Source organism: Lottia gigantea (genome assembly GCF_000327385.1).
Source record: "Lottia gigantea unplaced genomic scaffold LOTGIsca_12, whole genome shotgun sequence".
Classification (NCBI taxonomy): Eukaryota; Metazoa; Mollusca; class Gastropoda; family Lottiidae; genus Lottia; species Lottia gigantea.
In genome coordinates this window covers 3,637,659-3,649,976 of record NW_008707225.1, presented here as the reverse complement: position 1 = coordinate 3,649,976, position 12,318 = coordinate 3,637,659, and the positions used below count along the sequence as shown (strand labels likewise).

Genomic DNA, 12,318 nt, shown 5'->3' with positions numbered 1-12,318 from the left:
CGGCATTATTAGCTTAGCTATATATGAATGTAAAATGGTACATTGAAATAGTCATCCTTAAGATTTTTACCTGTCGTTAATGTTGTGCCTTTTTCCTTTTCTAGATGTTGAATAATTTATTATCTGAGCAAAGTAAACAATTTTCCCCTTTAACTTTATTAGAATTGAAATAGCTGCTTCAAAATAGCACTGTTAGTCTTAGAATGTCTTTGCGTTGGAATAAGAGTATAAACATGAGCACACGTTTCTTCAAAACAACTTTTAGCCAACTTTTTGGGTTGAAATTTCTAGGAAAGAAATGAGTTTCTTTTCAATGTAAACTTACAGAGAAAATCATACTGTTATCAACGAAAAGACATTCTAAGACTAACAATACTATTTTGAGGCCTATATATTGAAAAAATTCAAAGTCTTTTTTGTTTTGCTCAGACTATAATCAAACTCAATGTCAAAAGTGTTCACAGTCCCTAGTAACTGTACCATTAAACAACCTTTGATTTAAGCCCAATGTTATTATCGGTTACTTCATGGCTTTAATATGTTTTATGACCTTAATCCTAGACAAGTTTGTGTGGATTATATCGGTATCAAATTATCAAATAGAATGCAGTTCCAAATAGTTGAATATTGATACAGATTTGTTTATACATAATGATCAGTACTGCACTTCTCCTCCAGAGCGATATCAGAAGCTCACTATTACCGATAATTTGTGGAATTAAAGCAACTTATCTTTACATCATGATGTAATCTGTCGACGTTTTATGTAAATATTTATATTACTGTTATAATGAGGCTGGATTCACTATAACAGAAGGTTTAGACGTGATAATGACGTTGTTTATACTATATTAAAATACAGGATAAATATTTCTCCAGAATATCGGTGCACAAACAGATTTACCGATAACCTATACTGCTCATCAACAAACTGTCGTTATATTTTTTAATAAAATATCATCTAAACATATGTTGTGTAATGGGATATCTTATAAATTATTTTCTATACATCATTTACAAATCAAATTCATCAACATACCCGTCTTTTGCGTCTTCATTTCCGCAATGTAGGTTTTGAAAATAAACATTATTATTGGATTGACAAGGATAAAGATTAACACCGACTGTTCCCCAGAGGATATTTAGTGTCAAGTTGTAAAGGCATCGCAACTCATTCTCGAATTCGGTCCAATATACTAGTTGCAAAGTTAATAGATTATGTTTTTGAGAACTGAATCATATCAAGGATAATTTTGTTATCGTGATTATATTTAAATAAAAATCTTAAACCAAAGTTTTAAAAAAGTATACGAATATCAAGCACAAAATTCAAACGCAAACTAATGCGTTTCCTCAGTCGTGGAGAGAACGAAGCTCGTTAACCAATCTCTTACAAATTGGTATTTTAAAGGATTTACCAGCACTTCACTAGGAAGAAATACCGATTTTCAGTCATGTCATACGCCCCTGAATACAGCCTTCAGAAGGAAATAAAAGGAGCATGTTTAATAATAGCATGGAGTTGGAGATAGACTTTCTTCCTACTAGTTTTTAATATATGTTCCTATAATTGTAGTGTTATTCATGTGTGAGGAAGTGCAATAGATTCTTCAAATAACCACAGGAAGACTTATCTATCAGGTTATCTGCCTTGGGTTGTAATCAGCACCGAATTACTCATTTATCACTTAAACTTTTCACCATACTTTTAAATTTCATCTTAAACAGATCGTTCATCGTACAAACTAACTAGCTTCTCTATACGATTCAAATATAATCAAATAACCCTCTAGAATAGTTCTATTTTATAACTGTACATGGTTCTAATTAAATAAAAAAAAGTAATGTAGAATCAATGACTTTGGTTACACTAAATTTATAATACTGAAGTAAGAGAGAAGGTTTTATATGATTACAGTTTCCTATGAAATTAAATCTATACTATAGTATTGTCTGTTCTTTACTGGACCTTACAATCACATTTAAAAATCTATTTTAAAACTTCAATCTTATAGTGCAGATCTAATTCAGTTTTTAATTAACGCAGGGGAAACAGTTTTCTTGAAAAAGAAACTTACTTGAACATATTTATAACTATACCTATATCAAAGAACTTCCTGGTTTCCAATTACATGATCTGGTTTTAATTTAGAATTTATCACAAGCGATGAGTTGAAATGAAGATATTCTGGGCAGCAGAAATAATTAAAGAGATAACTACAATAAATTATATCTTACGTCTAAGACATGTTGTTCTTGCTTCATTAGAATAAAATCCATCAATGCATTGGCACGTCTTTTCTTTACATCTTGAGTCCGTGACATAATCTTGACATGGACAGCAATGAGTATCATCACAGGCTGTTCCGATTCTCTTAGCTGAAATATAAAATGCAAGAAAAACATCAATGATCAGTTCTATATGTGTGGTCTGAAATATCATTTTTGCCCATTTTTGTTTATGGTACCTAGGATATTGCTTATATCAGACATATTAAATTATGTTGTTTGGAAAATAAAATTGTAAACGGCCCACTCTTGATCTGATATTCGTTTATGATAAATGGTAACATGCAGCACCATTCCACAAAAACAGCATCCTGAAAACTTGGAATCTTTCGTTTCATTCAGAGACAAAAATTTGAAAACATAGCCATACCCCCTCCCTCTCCCCGATCTTTATACCTGCAAAGGGGACATTGCAAAGAACATGGTAGACTTTGTTAATTGGAATTTGTCAACATAAGCTGTTGTATTCAAAAGATTTTCTTTCGGCAGACTTACCTTCATCAGATCCATCTCCACAATCATCCATAGAATCTAGTACCCACGTTATACTCACACATTTCTTATTACTACAGGAGAAAGCTCCTAATTTACAAGGGTTTAGTACTGGAAAGATAGGACAGGGTTCATGCTGATAAGTGAGGATGGTATCTACTGCCTTCTTCTTTGTGGTAAACAGAATTATACTTTAAGTGCATTTGAATGCTAGTATCAAAACAGTCTTAGAATAACTGTATGTTCATAGACAAAGTAAATATATCATATGCATTAAAATCTTAAAAGCTGATGTTCCTGTTCACATGATTCAGATTACCAACAACAGAAAGAAGACAATATGGACCAGATCATTTGGATATATATTACAAAGGTTGTACGGGAAACAGCCGGAGGTTTGATCATGTTTGTAGTTCTGAGGTTCTTATTAAAACCCTATCTTGTTCAGCCATGCAAGCTACCAATTTGTACGGAAGGCAATCATGTTGAAATATAAAGATTGATGATTTCAGATATTGCAAACATCAAGTTGATATTCCAATATTTAATCAGATTTTTTACATAAATAAAATGAATCAAATCAGAAATTCCATGACATGCTCTCCAACTTTCTAAGATTACTTCATATTTTAATTCCATTTTCATACGAATAGCAAACAGCGAAAAAAATATTTACACATTAAAGATATGAATTGAGAAGTAGAAATTGAATCTTAGAAATGAAGAGAATTCCTAGAGGGCATATCAAGAAGTTGCACATATAAAGCTATATTTAACGGATCAATGCGTTTAGTGTGTTGATTCTGATATCTGGAGGCCGTTACAACCATGTTTAAACGACCCTCAGTACGATCGTTACAAGTCGTTATGTCTTACTCGAATTCATTAAGTCAAGTGCTGAGACGTGCTGTTCTTTGAAGAAGCATTGATGTGCAAAATACTTGATAGTAAGATTTAAATCCTGCCGATCTAACATGTCCACGAATAAAGATATCAATTCACATGAAAGGAAGTTAATATTATTAAGGCACCATAAAATTCTCTCGGTTATTTTCATGGCGTAAAAAGAACGCTTTCTGTCTTTTGTTTTATGAACAAATCTTGCTTCGCAGACGGCCATCAATAATAACACTAAATACTCAACTAGACGTTCAAAGAACAAGTTAAGACCATAAAATTGTAAGGATTGTTAAAATGTTCTACTTTATTAACAAAATACGATGGTGGCCGTTTCCTGTCATTACATGAAACTTGGTTCCTCTTCCAATTCAAGAGTGTTATTTCAGATTGAGAAATCTATACAATAATGCAAATAATCTGTTAGGATCATGCAAGAAAAAAATCCATGCTCATTGGCAAACTATGTAAGAAGCAATAAAATCTTTATTAAAAAAAAATAACACTATACCTTCATCTGAGTTATCATTACAATCGTCAACTCCATTACCAAATAGATCACGTGATATACATCGTCCATTAGAGCACTGTAGTTGATATGTTATATTACAGAATGGACCAGCTGAAAGGTAACAAAAAGGAATAAATAAAAGCAGAGTGAACATATTTCTCATATAAAGGACCATTGAAACACTGAGCTAAAAATGAAAGAAAACTTACATCGGTGATTTTGTATAACCTAGAAACACTATTTATCCATGTTTTCTCATCTATCGAATTAAATGTCAAACGGTTGTTAAAAATGAATAACATTATCCCACAAGATCAAGTACCAAACACTATAGCTTCTTTTATGGTTGAATAGATAGAATTGTCTTATTGTCAAATAACTTTAAGAAATGGTATAATTATTTTGGGATTATAATAGATCATTTCACAAGTTTATTATTACACTGGTATTGACAAAACCAAAAAGAGTATATTTCTAGATAATAGCAGTAAGAACCAGTTTACTTACTTTCGTCATATTTGCCTTCAGCACAATCTTCCACGCCATTTTGAATATCAGATTCTGGTATACATGTTCCATTAGGACATCTTTGCTCGCCAACATCACAAAAGCATAACACTAGATGAGAAAATATATCATATTAAATAGATGGACAATTTTTTTTTATTGAGCTGGTTAGAGAGTAACAGTTGAATCGCCAAACTGTTATCTATAACCCCCGTTTGTTACAAGCAAAATTGAGTTTTGAGCGACCACCTTTGATTGGTTATGTTAACTTATCATGTCCAATTGTGCAGTACTTGGTCATAATGGGTGTGAACCATTACGGTTCTGTTTAACTTTTGACTGCTTAACAGGTTTGGTTCACGTTGTTCTATGTAGACAAAGTTTTGGTGTTAATTCTATTATGTAAGAAATATAGACAGTCAATGTTAAAAAGAACAATATTTGAGTTATAAAATTCAGTGAGCAAATCTTTAAAGTAAAGTCTATCAGATCTCTTCAAGTCGACTACTCCAGACCTGGAAATTGAAATGTGGCTTGAGATACATCACCTACATTACATGTCACGATAACAGTAGGTTGAGCTTCCTAAGTTCCATGGACACTTTAAAAAAGCGTTACACATCGATCATGCTTCGCATCAATCGATAAATTTTCTTAGATGCTTACTGGTGACTATTATGCAGTAAAGGAAAAGGTTTAACAAAACTCCGTGTTTCCGACTGAGTCTGTTGTTGCAGTTGTTACCAGATTCTGATGGAAGTTTAATAAAGTTGATGTAAAAATTGTGTTTATGTCAGTGTTTGACAGTAATAGCGTTCATATTTTACAGTAGAAATAATATTATATATTATATTAAGACAGATTGCTGTCTAGCCAATGTTCAGTGTTGCTGATCAATTTATCAATATAATATACCGAGTTCAGTAAATTTGATTCTCTTGTATTGAATTTACCTGACCTTTAGAAAGACAAAAAAACTTGTGTGGGGTGTCTCGAGGACCCAACAATTCATAATTCGGGTGCAGTATCGAAAGACAGTAATATTCTATATGTATTTGGATATCTATCGTATCGTGAATTCCTATTTTGTATCAATTGAGAATTGTCCTAAGACAGCTGATATTAGAAAACTAATTTGTCAGAACAACCTTTTTTAAAGGGCAAATCGCATGGAATATCAAACATATTTGAATAACAATTGTCATATATCATATACACAAACCTCAATACATGAATAGAAAGTCTGAAAAATAAAATGGAAATCGAATTTAATTTTTGTATCTATAAAAAGTAATTTGAAATTCAAGACACATTAGACAAGTTTACTAGACATGGGTAATAACAGAATAAAATAAGAAAAATATCAAATTTCGTCTTGGAATGATAACTATAGTCAGTCACCTAGACTAGGTCAATACTGTCTGATAATCAGTGTCATGCATATTCCATAGAGTCTCAGATATGATCTATTAAACTTATACGAAGATCGAAGTTCAGGATCAGGTATCAGTGAAATTAAATTGGTTCGGCGACCCTCAGACGACTTCATATATTGTTGTATAAATATGTTGTAGCCTAATGTGAGATCATTTATAGAAAGGAATTTACATTAGGATTCTTTCTTAAATCTAATGATAAAATAACAAATCATATGATACCGTCTTGTAATTTCCTCAATGGGGATACAGGGGGCACTAGAAAAAATGATTTGAAACTCCAATTGTACCCCCACTTCCATTTTTAACAATTAACATATCATTTTATATGTTTTAGACCCGAAATTTATGTCAGAATACACCATCAATTCTATTTTTCAAGCATTTCTTGGGAAAGAATCCTCTCGGACATGGCTCATGGCGGTTTCACAGAGCTGTGCATTTTGAATTTCGGCATTGTCCTTCCATTTTAAAGTCAGTCTGCCCCCTTTTTGCACCCATAGTCTCGGGAGGTTGGCACCGCCACAGACCTTCCTTAACTTCCTTCAAAGCAATTGTTTTATAAGCATGTAATTGGTATCAAATATTCTTGTGTTAGCACTTTATATGTTTACCCTATAGTGTTTGTAGTAGTAAATCATGGACTCTGTATTTCATAGAATATGAGAATCTCCCATCTCATGTCCAATATGTCCATTATAGAATTACGATAACTGTTTGGTTCGCACTGACTATATTCCATCATTTTTATGAGGTGAAAATCGTCCTCAAATCCATAGACACAAACAAGAAAATAGACACGAAGAATCAATAAGCTAATCTACATCAACCCCTCGGGATTCTTTTAAAATTATCTTCTTTTTATGTTACTTATTGACCCTATTCAATATTCCTGAATTCAGATATAAAAGTTCGCTTGACTCTTTCTTTAATCTGACATCAACTTTTATCCTCGACGGAGCTAACTTATTTATTTTGGAAGAAAACTATTTTCTTTATCAGTTTTATCTTAAATAGTTCTTACACGGAGTCGTAATTAAACCAAGTTTAATGATCAAGTTGTGTTAAGGCCAATTTTTTGGGTTGTATGCTTTTCAGCTTTACAGTTTTCTCATTTTACTGGCATGTAAATGTGTATGAGTTCTACTTTGTAGTCTTCTGATGCTATACAACCTGTCATGTAATGTTGATGAGGTAATGCATAATATAGTAAATGAATTGTTTTTAAGCGCGTTCGAATGACTTGCACTTCTCTTGAGTATTCACAGCGCATTTATAATGATATCAGACACTTTACTAGTGGAAGTAGTTTCCTTCCTAACTCGCGATTTATGATTGACTTAAAACATGGTTTACATGCTTCGTTAAGTATATCTTGACATTCTTTAAAAGATGCAATTACGTTTTAAATTTCATTAAATGAACAAACGTAATTGAATTTTCTAAAGGCTCAGTCACACCAAATCAACATGAATTTAGTACAACCTTGTGGAGGGAATTAAAAAAAGTGCAAATGCTAGATACATTCCATATCTTCTGACTGAATTCCAAATACTTCGGCAGTTTCTAAATGCATTCTAGATAGCTTTTCACAGTTCCAACTGCAAACTGATAATTCAACAACAAGTACAAGCATCGTTCATTTGAAAATTTCATTTTCGACGTATTAATTTAAAAATGCTATTTTAATTTACTTATTAGAAAAGATTTCGGAAACTGATTGAATGAATCTGGCATATTTCGGTTGCAGTGAGAATTTAATGAAACAATGCAGATTGAACATTCTATGACTATCTGGCATACCGCATTGAGTTTCGATATCAAAATTGTAATGAAAATTCACACTGAGTTTGCAGTCAGATTGATAATAGCATTATGTTATTTGCCAATGCAATTGACCTTATGATTCTATTATTATGATTCTATTATTGAATGTAGTCATAATAAAAAGTACAATTTTGAATAAAAGGGACTAATCAAGGAATTGCCATTCCGTTAACATTTCTGGTTATTCGGTCTCTAGTGTGATTATGGTTTAAGAGTTTTATAAAAATGAACGGTAATGGTTCAACCAACCTAACTTGATATGATATAAAAATAGTTCGTGAATATAACATCTGCAAATTCTACTTTTCATTTGATTTGATTATCGCTTCCTTCAAGATATTTTTTTCTAAATTCAATACTGAAACTTTTATTTTTATTTAACCACCATTGATAAGAAGCAATTGTAACATCAGCCACATGTGCGAAGCTTAAAAGAAAACTAAATCACAGTTTCAGAATTCGATGTAAACAATATTCTTTCGATACGTGTACTTTTAGTTCTGATGTGTTACGTTTTGGAATGTCAATTTCAAGTAATGATTCCACACTTAAAACCTTACTAACACCTACTAGGTGGTCTATGGTATTGCCAGTTTGTGGGTTACATGCTTATGAATCTGGTAGGTTAAGCTAAAATTTGAATGAAATTGGTCAATGTATAGGTATCTAATAATGCTATTATCCAAAAAGTATATCAAATAGTTTTAACAGGCTTAGCCCAATTTTAGCTACCACTGGTGCTTTCCAAAATGTGAACTTCAAATATTAATGCCTACCTTGACTTGTATAAACCGCTAAAAGGAGCCATAACAGATGAATCTTTGCTTCCATCTCAAAATTCTCTATATTAATCGTAAACTCCAAGTACTCTGGTGTCACTGGTGCATGAAATACACTATCCTTTCAGTTAATTATCGGTCCAGTTTCAACTTCCACAACTAGAAATCTTCTGATACTCGATTCCAATCATTAGTTAATTATTGATCATTACGATTTACAATTCTCCTGATGAACTGTCTTTTATTGAAATTTGATGATTTCGAGATTCTGCAATATGTTTGATATTAATGTAAAAAGTAGAATAATAATTTTTTGTCCACTTTAATATCTGTACAGATTATTGAGACTGACAAAATATCACGCATGCGATATTCTACTTGAAATCAAATGGAATCGTATCGCACATTGTCACTTCCAATACTCCGGCTTTTCACTTTCCCTGGAAGCTTTTGTCGCCTTGAGACACAAAACTTTTCTTCGTTATAAAAACTGTTTAAATCTCCAGAGAATAAAAGTTATTCATGTATCTTGCACCCATTTAAATTTTTAAACACTTGCAATATGGATGAATAATGACTTCTACTTTCAATTAAAATATATATGTTGTTTATTATACGCACTTGAAATATTTAAAAGCCTTCTGTTTGAAATTGAGATGAGAAACACGTTGTTGAGTGGGTTTTAAAGACACTATACTCAGCTTGATATTGGATTGTCCAGTATATCGTTCTCTGTATTTCCAACGTTAATAAGGACGGCAGATGTTCTTCCGACAGCGTAATGGTTCTGTTATATCCGGAGTAGAATTCTCGTCTGGAACCTGTCTTTCCTGTGGAGTAGAGCCTTGATAAGGAGGGAATACATATATTCAAATGAAAAGGTTTATAGTTTAATAACTCTGGCGTTGTATTTTGAAAAAAAAAACCGCAAAAAATGTCAAAGTTGAGAAATAACATTACTGTTTTGATTAAACAATAAGTTTATAATAGTTATAGACAGCAATCTTATTATGCCATTCCTAATTGAACAGTATAAACCTAATTATATCCTATTATTTGATTGAATAACTGACAATAAGTTATTGATATAATCAGTTGATTGCAGTCTGAATTTATAGCAGATCTGTCATGTCAAATTCTTTTCAGTATGACAGATTCAATATCAACGCTTGATAAACGTCATCCACGTCTCAAGCCCAGTGACAAACTATATGTTTGGGATATTAAAAGACCAATAACCCTAAAACCCGAATGTAGATAATGGTTGATGATAATTCTCTCAATATACCAACAGCTCTGTGAATTGTGGAAGAGAAATTCGAGTGACAAACCTGACTGGTGTAAGGTGTTTTACGCCCCAATATTTCATATTGACTAACCTGACTGGCATAAGGTGTTTCGTTAAAAGAACATTTTGATTCACAGGCCACATTGATTAAGAATGAGATAAAAGAGGTTTCACTGAAATGAAGTTTTACGTCTTACCATTTCAAATTTATCACAGTATAATCTACGTAGAAGCTTGCTATTGTTATACTCTGTTAGATTATGAATGCAGACAACGCCATGCTGTGCTAATTGAGAGAACCGTCATGCTTCTGGCAGAATTATTGCACAATACGTTACGTTGTCTGACTTCATTAGCTCAATAAGATGCAAACTCATACAGAAGCGTAACATATAAACATAAATCAGGGTGAATATGTTCGTTCAATGCCCCGATTCTATGCGTGACTTGGAAGAAAACAACAAAAATCACTTACTTTTTATCTAGCTTTAACGTGTAATGTCTTAAGATACCAGTAAAAATTAAAATCATCATGTTCACTAATTAAAGAAGAGATAACATCATGTATATATAATAATGAGATTGATATTAAAAACTGACTGGCGAAACTGCTTTCAAGTATAACGTTATAAATGAATCGAATATCCCTGATCGGTACAAAATGTTATTCGATATCCAGTCAGGTCTCAGAAACAGAATGATAATTAGCGGTTTTGGACAATGACACATCGAACTTCCCCGTCCCCTCAAAGTATGTTTATGTCCTTATAACAACAAAACAAAATCCCCAATGAGAATCATCGTCCGTTTCGTAGTCTAACAGCTTACCTGATTCTGTCAAATATTCCATCTATACGTTCCATAAAAAAACATCAATTTTTAAAGAGTACACTAAATATTCCTAGTCAGTGTTTGTTTAGATTTAGAAATTACATCCAAATCAACATTATCTTACACATGTGCATTAAAAGAAGAGAGATACTTTTCAAAATAGTAAGATAGTTTTCAAAATAATTCTCAGACTTGGCACGTAGCGTTACAACAAGATGGAATAATAATTAGGTCAATCGTGAAATTCAAATTTGTAACATTTTCCTTACATCTTGATTAAATGCAACATTCATACTATATCTAACGTAGATCACTTAGCATTATGTTTCATTCAATTTTGATATTCGAATTTCAGAATGAGAATGGCGATAGCGATCCGAGGCCAATCTATTGGGGTTTTGTCTAATCGCCAGCTCCGTCATAGGATGTCCGCATGGCTAAACAATCTTATTTCAGTAAGCGACAACGTACATAGAATATATCTAGCAAACGCAAAAGTAACTTACATTCCGTGCCTTCGACGTCCTTCATTTTGTCCAAAACCTTCAAAAACCAAGTAGGATATCAAGAAACACACACCCAGTGACAAATTAAATCTGATCTGTTTCAAGATTTTTAAGGATAACATTTAGGACCATTTTAGTAATTGATATGATTTCACTAAAAACGTTATCTGGTACACGTAGGTTCTGTATCTTACAGTTTAGTTCCATTGTGATCTCTGGAGCACGATGGAATTCCAAGAGTTCCAAGACTTCACAAGGTAGATGTTTGGCATCAAACCGGTAATCTAAAATGATCTCTACTGAAGATATTTTAATGAGCATTTGCAAGGTTTGAAAAGATTATTAATGTAGATAGTGTTAAGGAAGGTGCTTCTATTAATGTTCAATTAAGTCGAGGTGTTGATGTACATACACAGTTAATGATATCTTTTACTAATGTAGGCCAAGTTTAAAGTGGTAGTCTATTTAGAGTATGGATCTTATAATATCAGAATCAAGTAGAACAATGGCAGGAAGCCGCTTTAACTAAACAGTCAAAATGTGTAAATCTCATTAAGAGTTCTATTACTTTTTTTTATCTGAAGACTTGATTAAATTACAACAACAAAAGAATGTTAAAGAATTTTTATCGAAAAGCGTTCATTTATTAAACATGTTTCTGAAAATATGAGAAGTAAGGAGCAGCCACAATCCAAATTGGAAGTGACGTCAGGAAATAGGCCTACATTTGATTACTTATTTGAAGATATTAGTTTCAGTATCACTTATAGTGCATCCGTAGAAACAAGGTAAAATTTCTGGGAGATGATCTGAATGAAATACAATTCCTTACACATGACTCACTTCGTTTCGTTTAATTTCTGTGAGATATGTTACCAATACTTGGATCTGAAGACATTAATTGTGCATTTTTATATTTTTGTTTTTACCGAGGAAAGGCTCCCAAATGAAATCA

The 12,318-nt window shown here is 32.3% G+C and overlaps 1 protein-coding gene across 1 annotated transcript; it reads right to left on the bottom strand.

The window, feature by feature from the left end:
- Positions 1 to 2,227: 2,227 nt before the first annotated feature.
- Positions 2,228 to 11,388, bottom strand: LOTGIDRAFT_157000 (hypothetical protein; the record flags this gene model as incomplete). Its single annotated transcript, XM_009048262.1, has 8 exons — positions 2,228 to 2,379; positions 2,785 to 2,892; positions 4,190 to 4,300; positions 4,697 to 4,807; positions 5,650 to 5,654; positions 5,919 to 5,939; positions 10,502 to 10,565; positions 11,364 to 11,388. The coding sequence occupies 8 exons, from the start codon at positions 11,386 to 11,388 to the stop codon at positions 2,228 to 2,230; spliced, it is 597 nt and encodes a 198-aa protein (XP_009046510.1).
- Between the last annotated feature and the right edge of the window lie 930 nt (positions 11,389 to 12,318).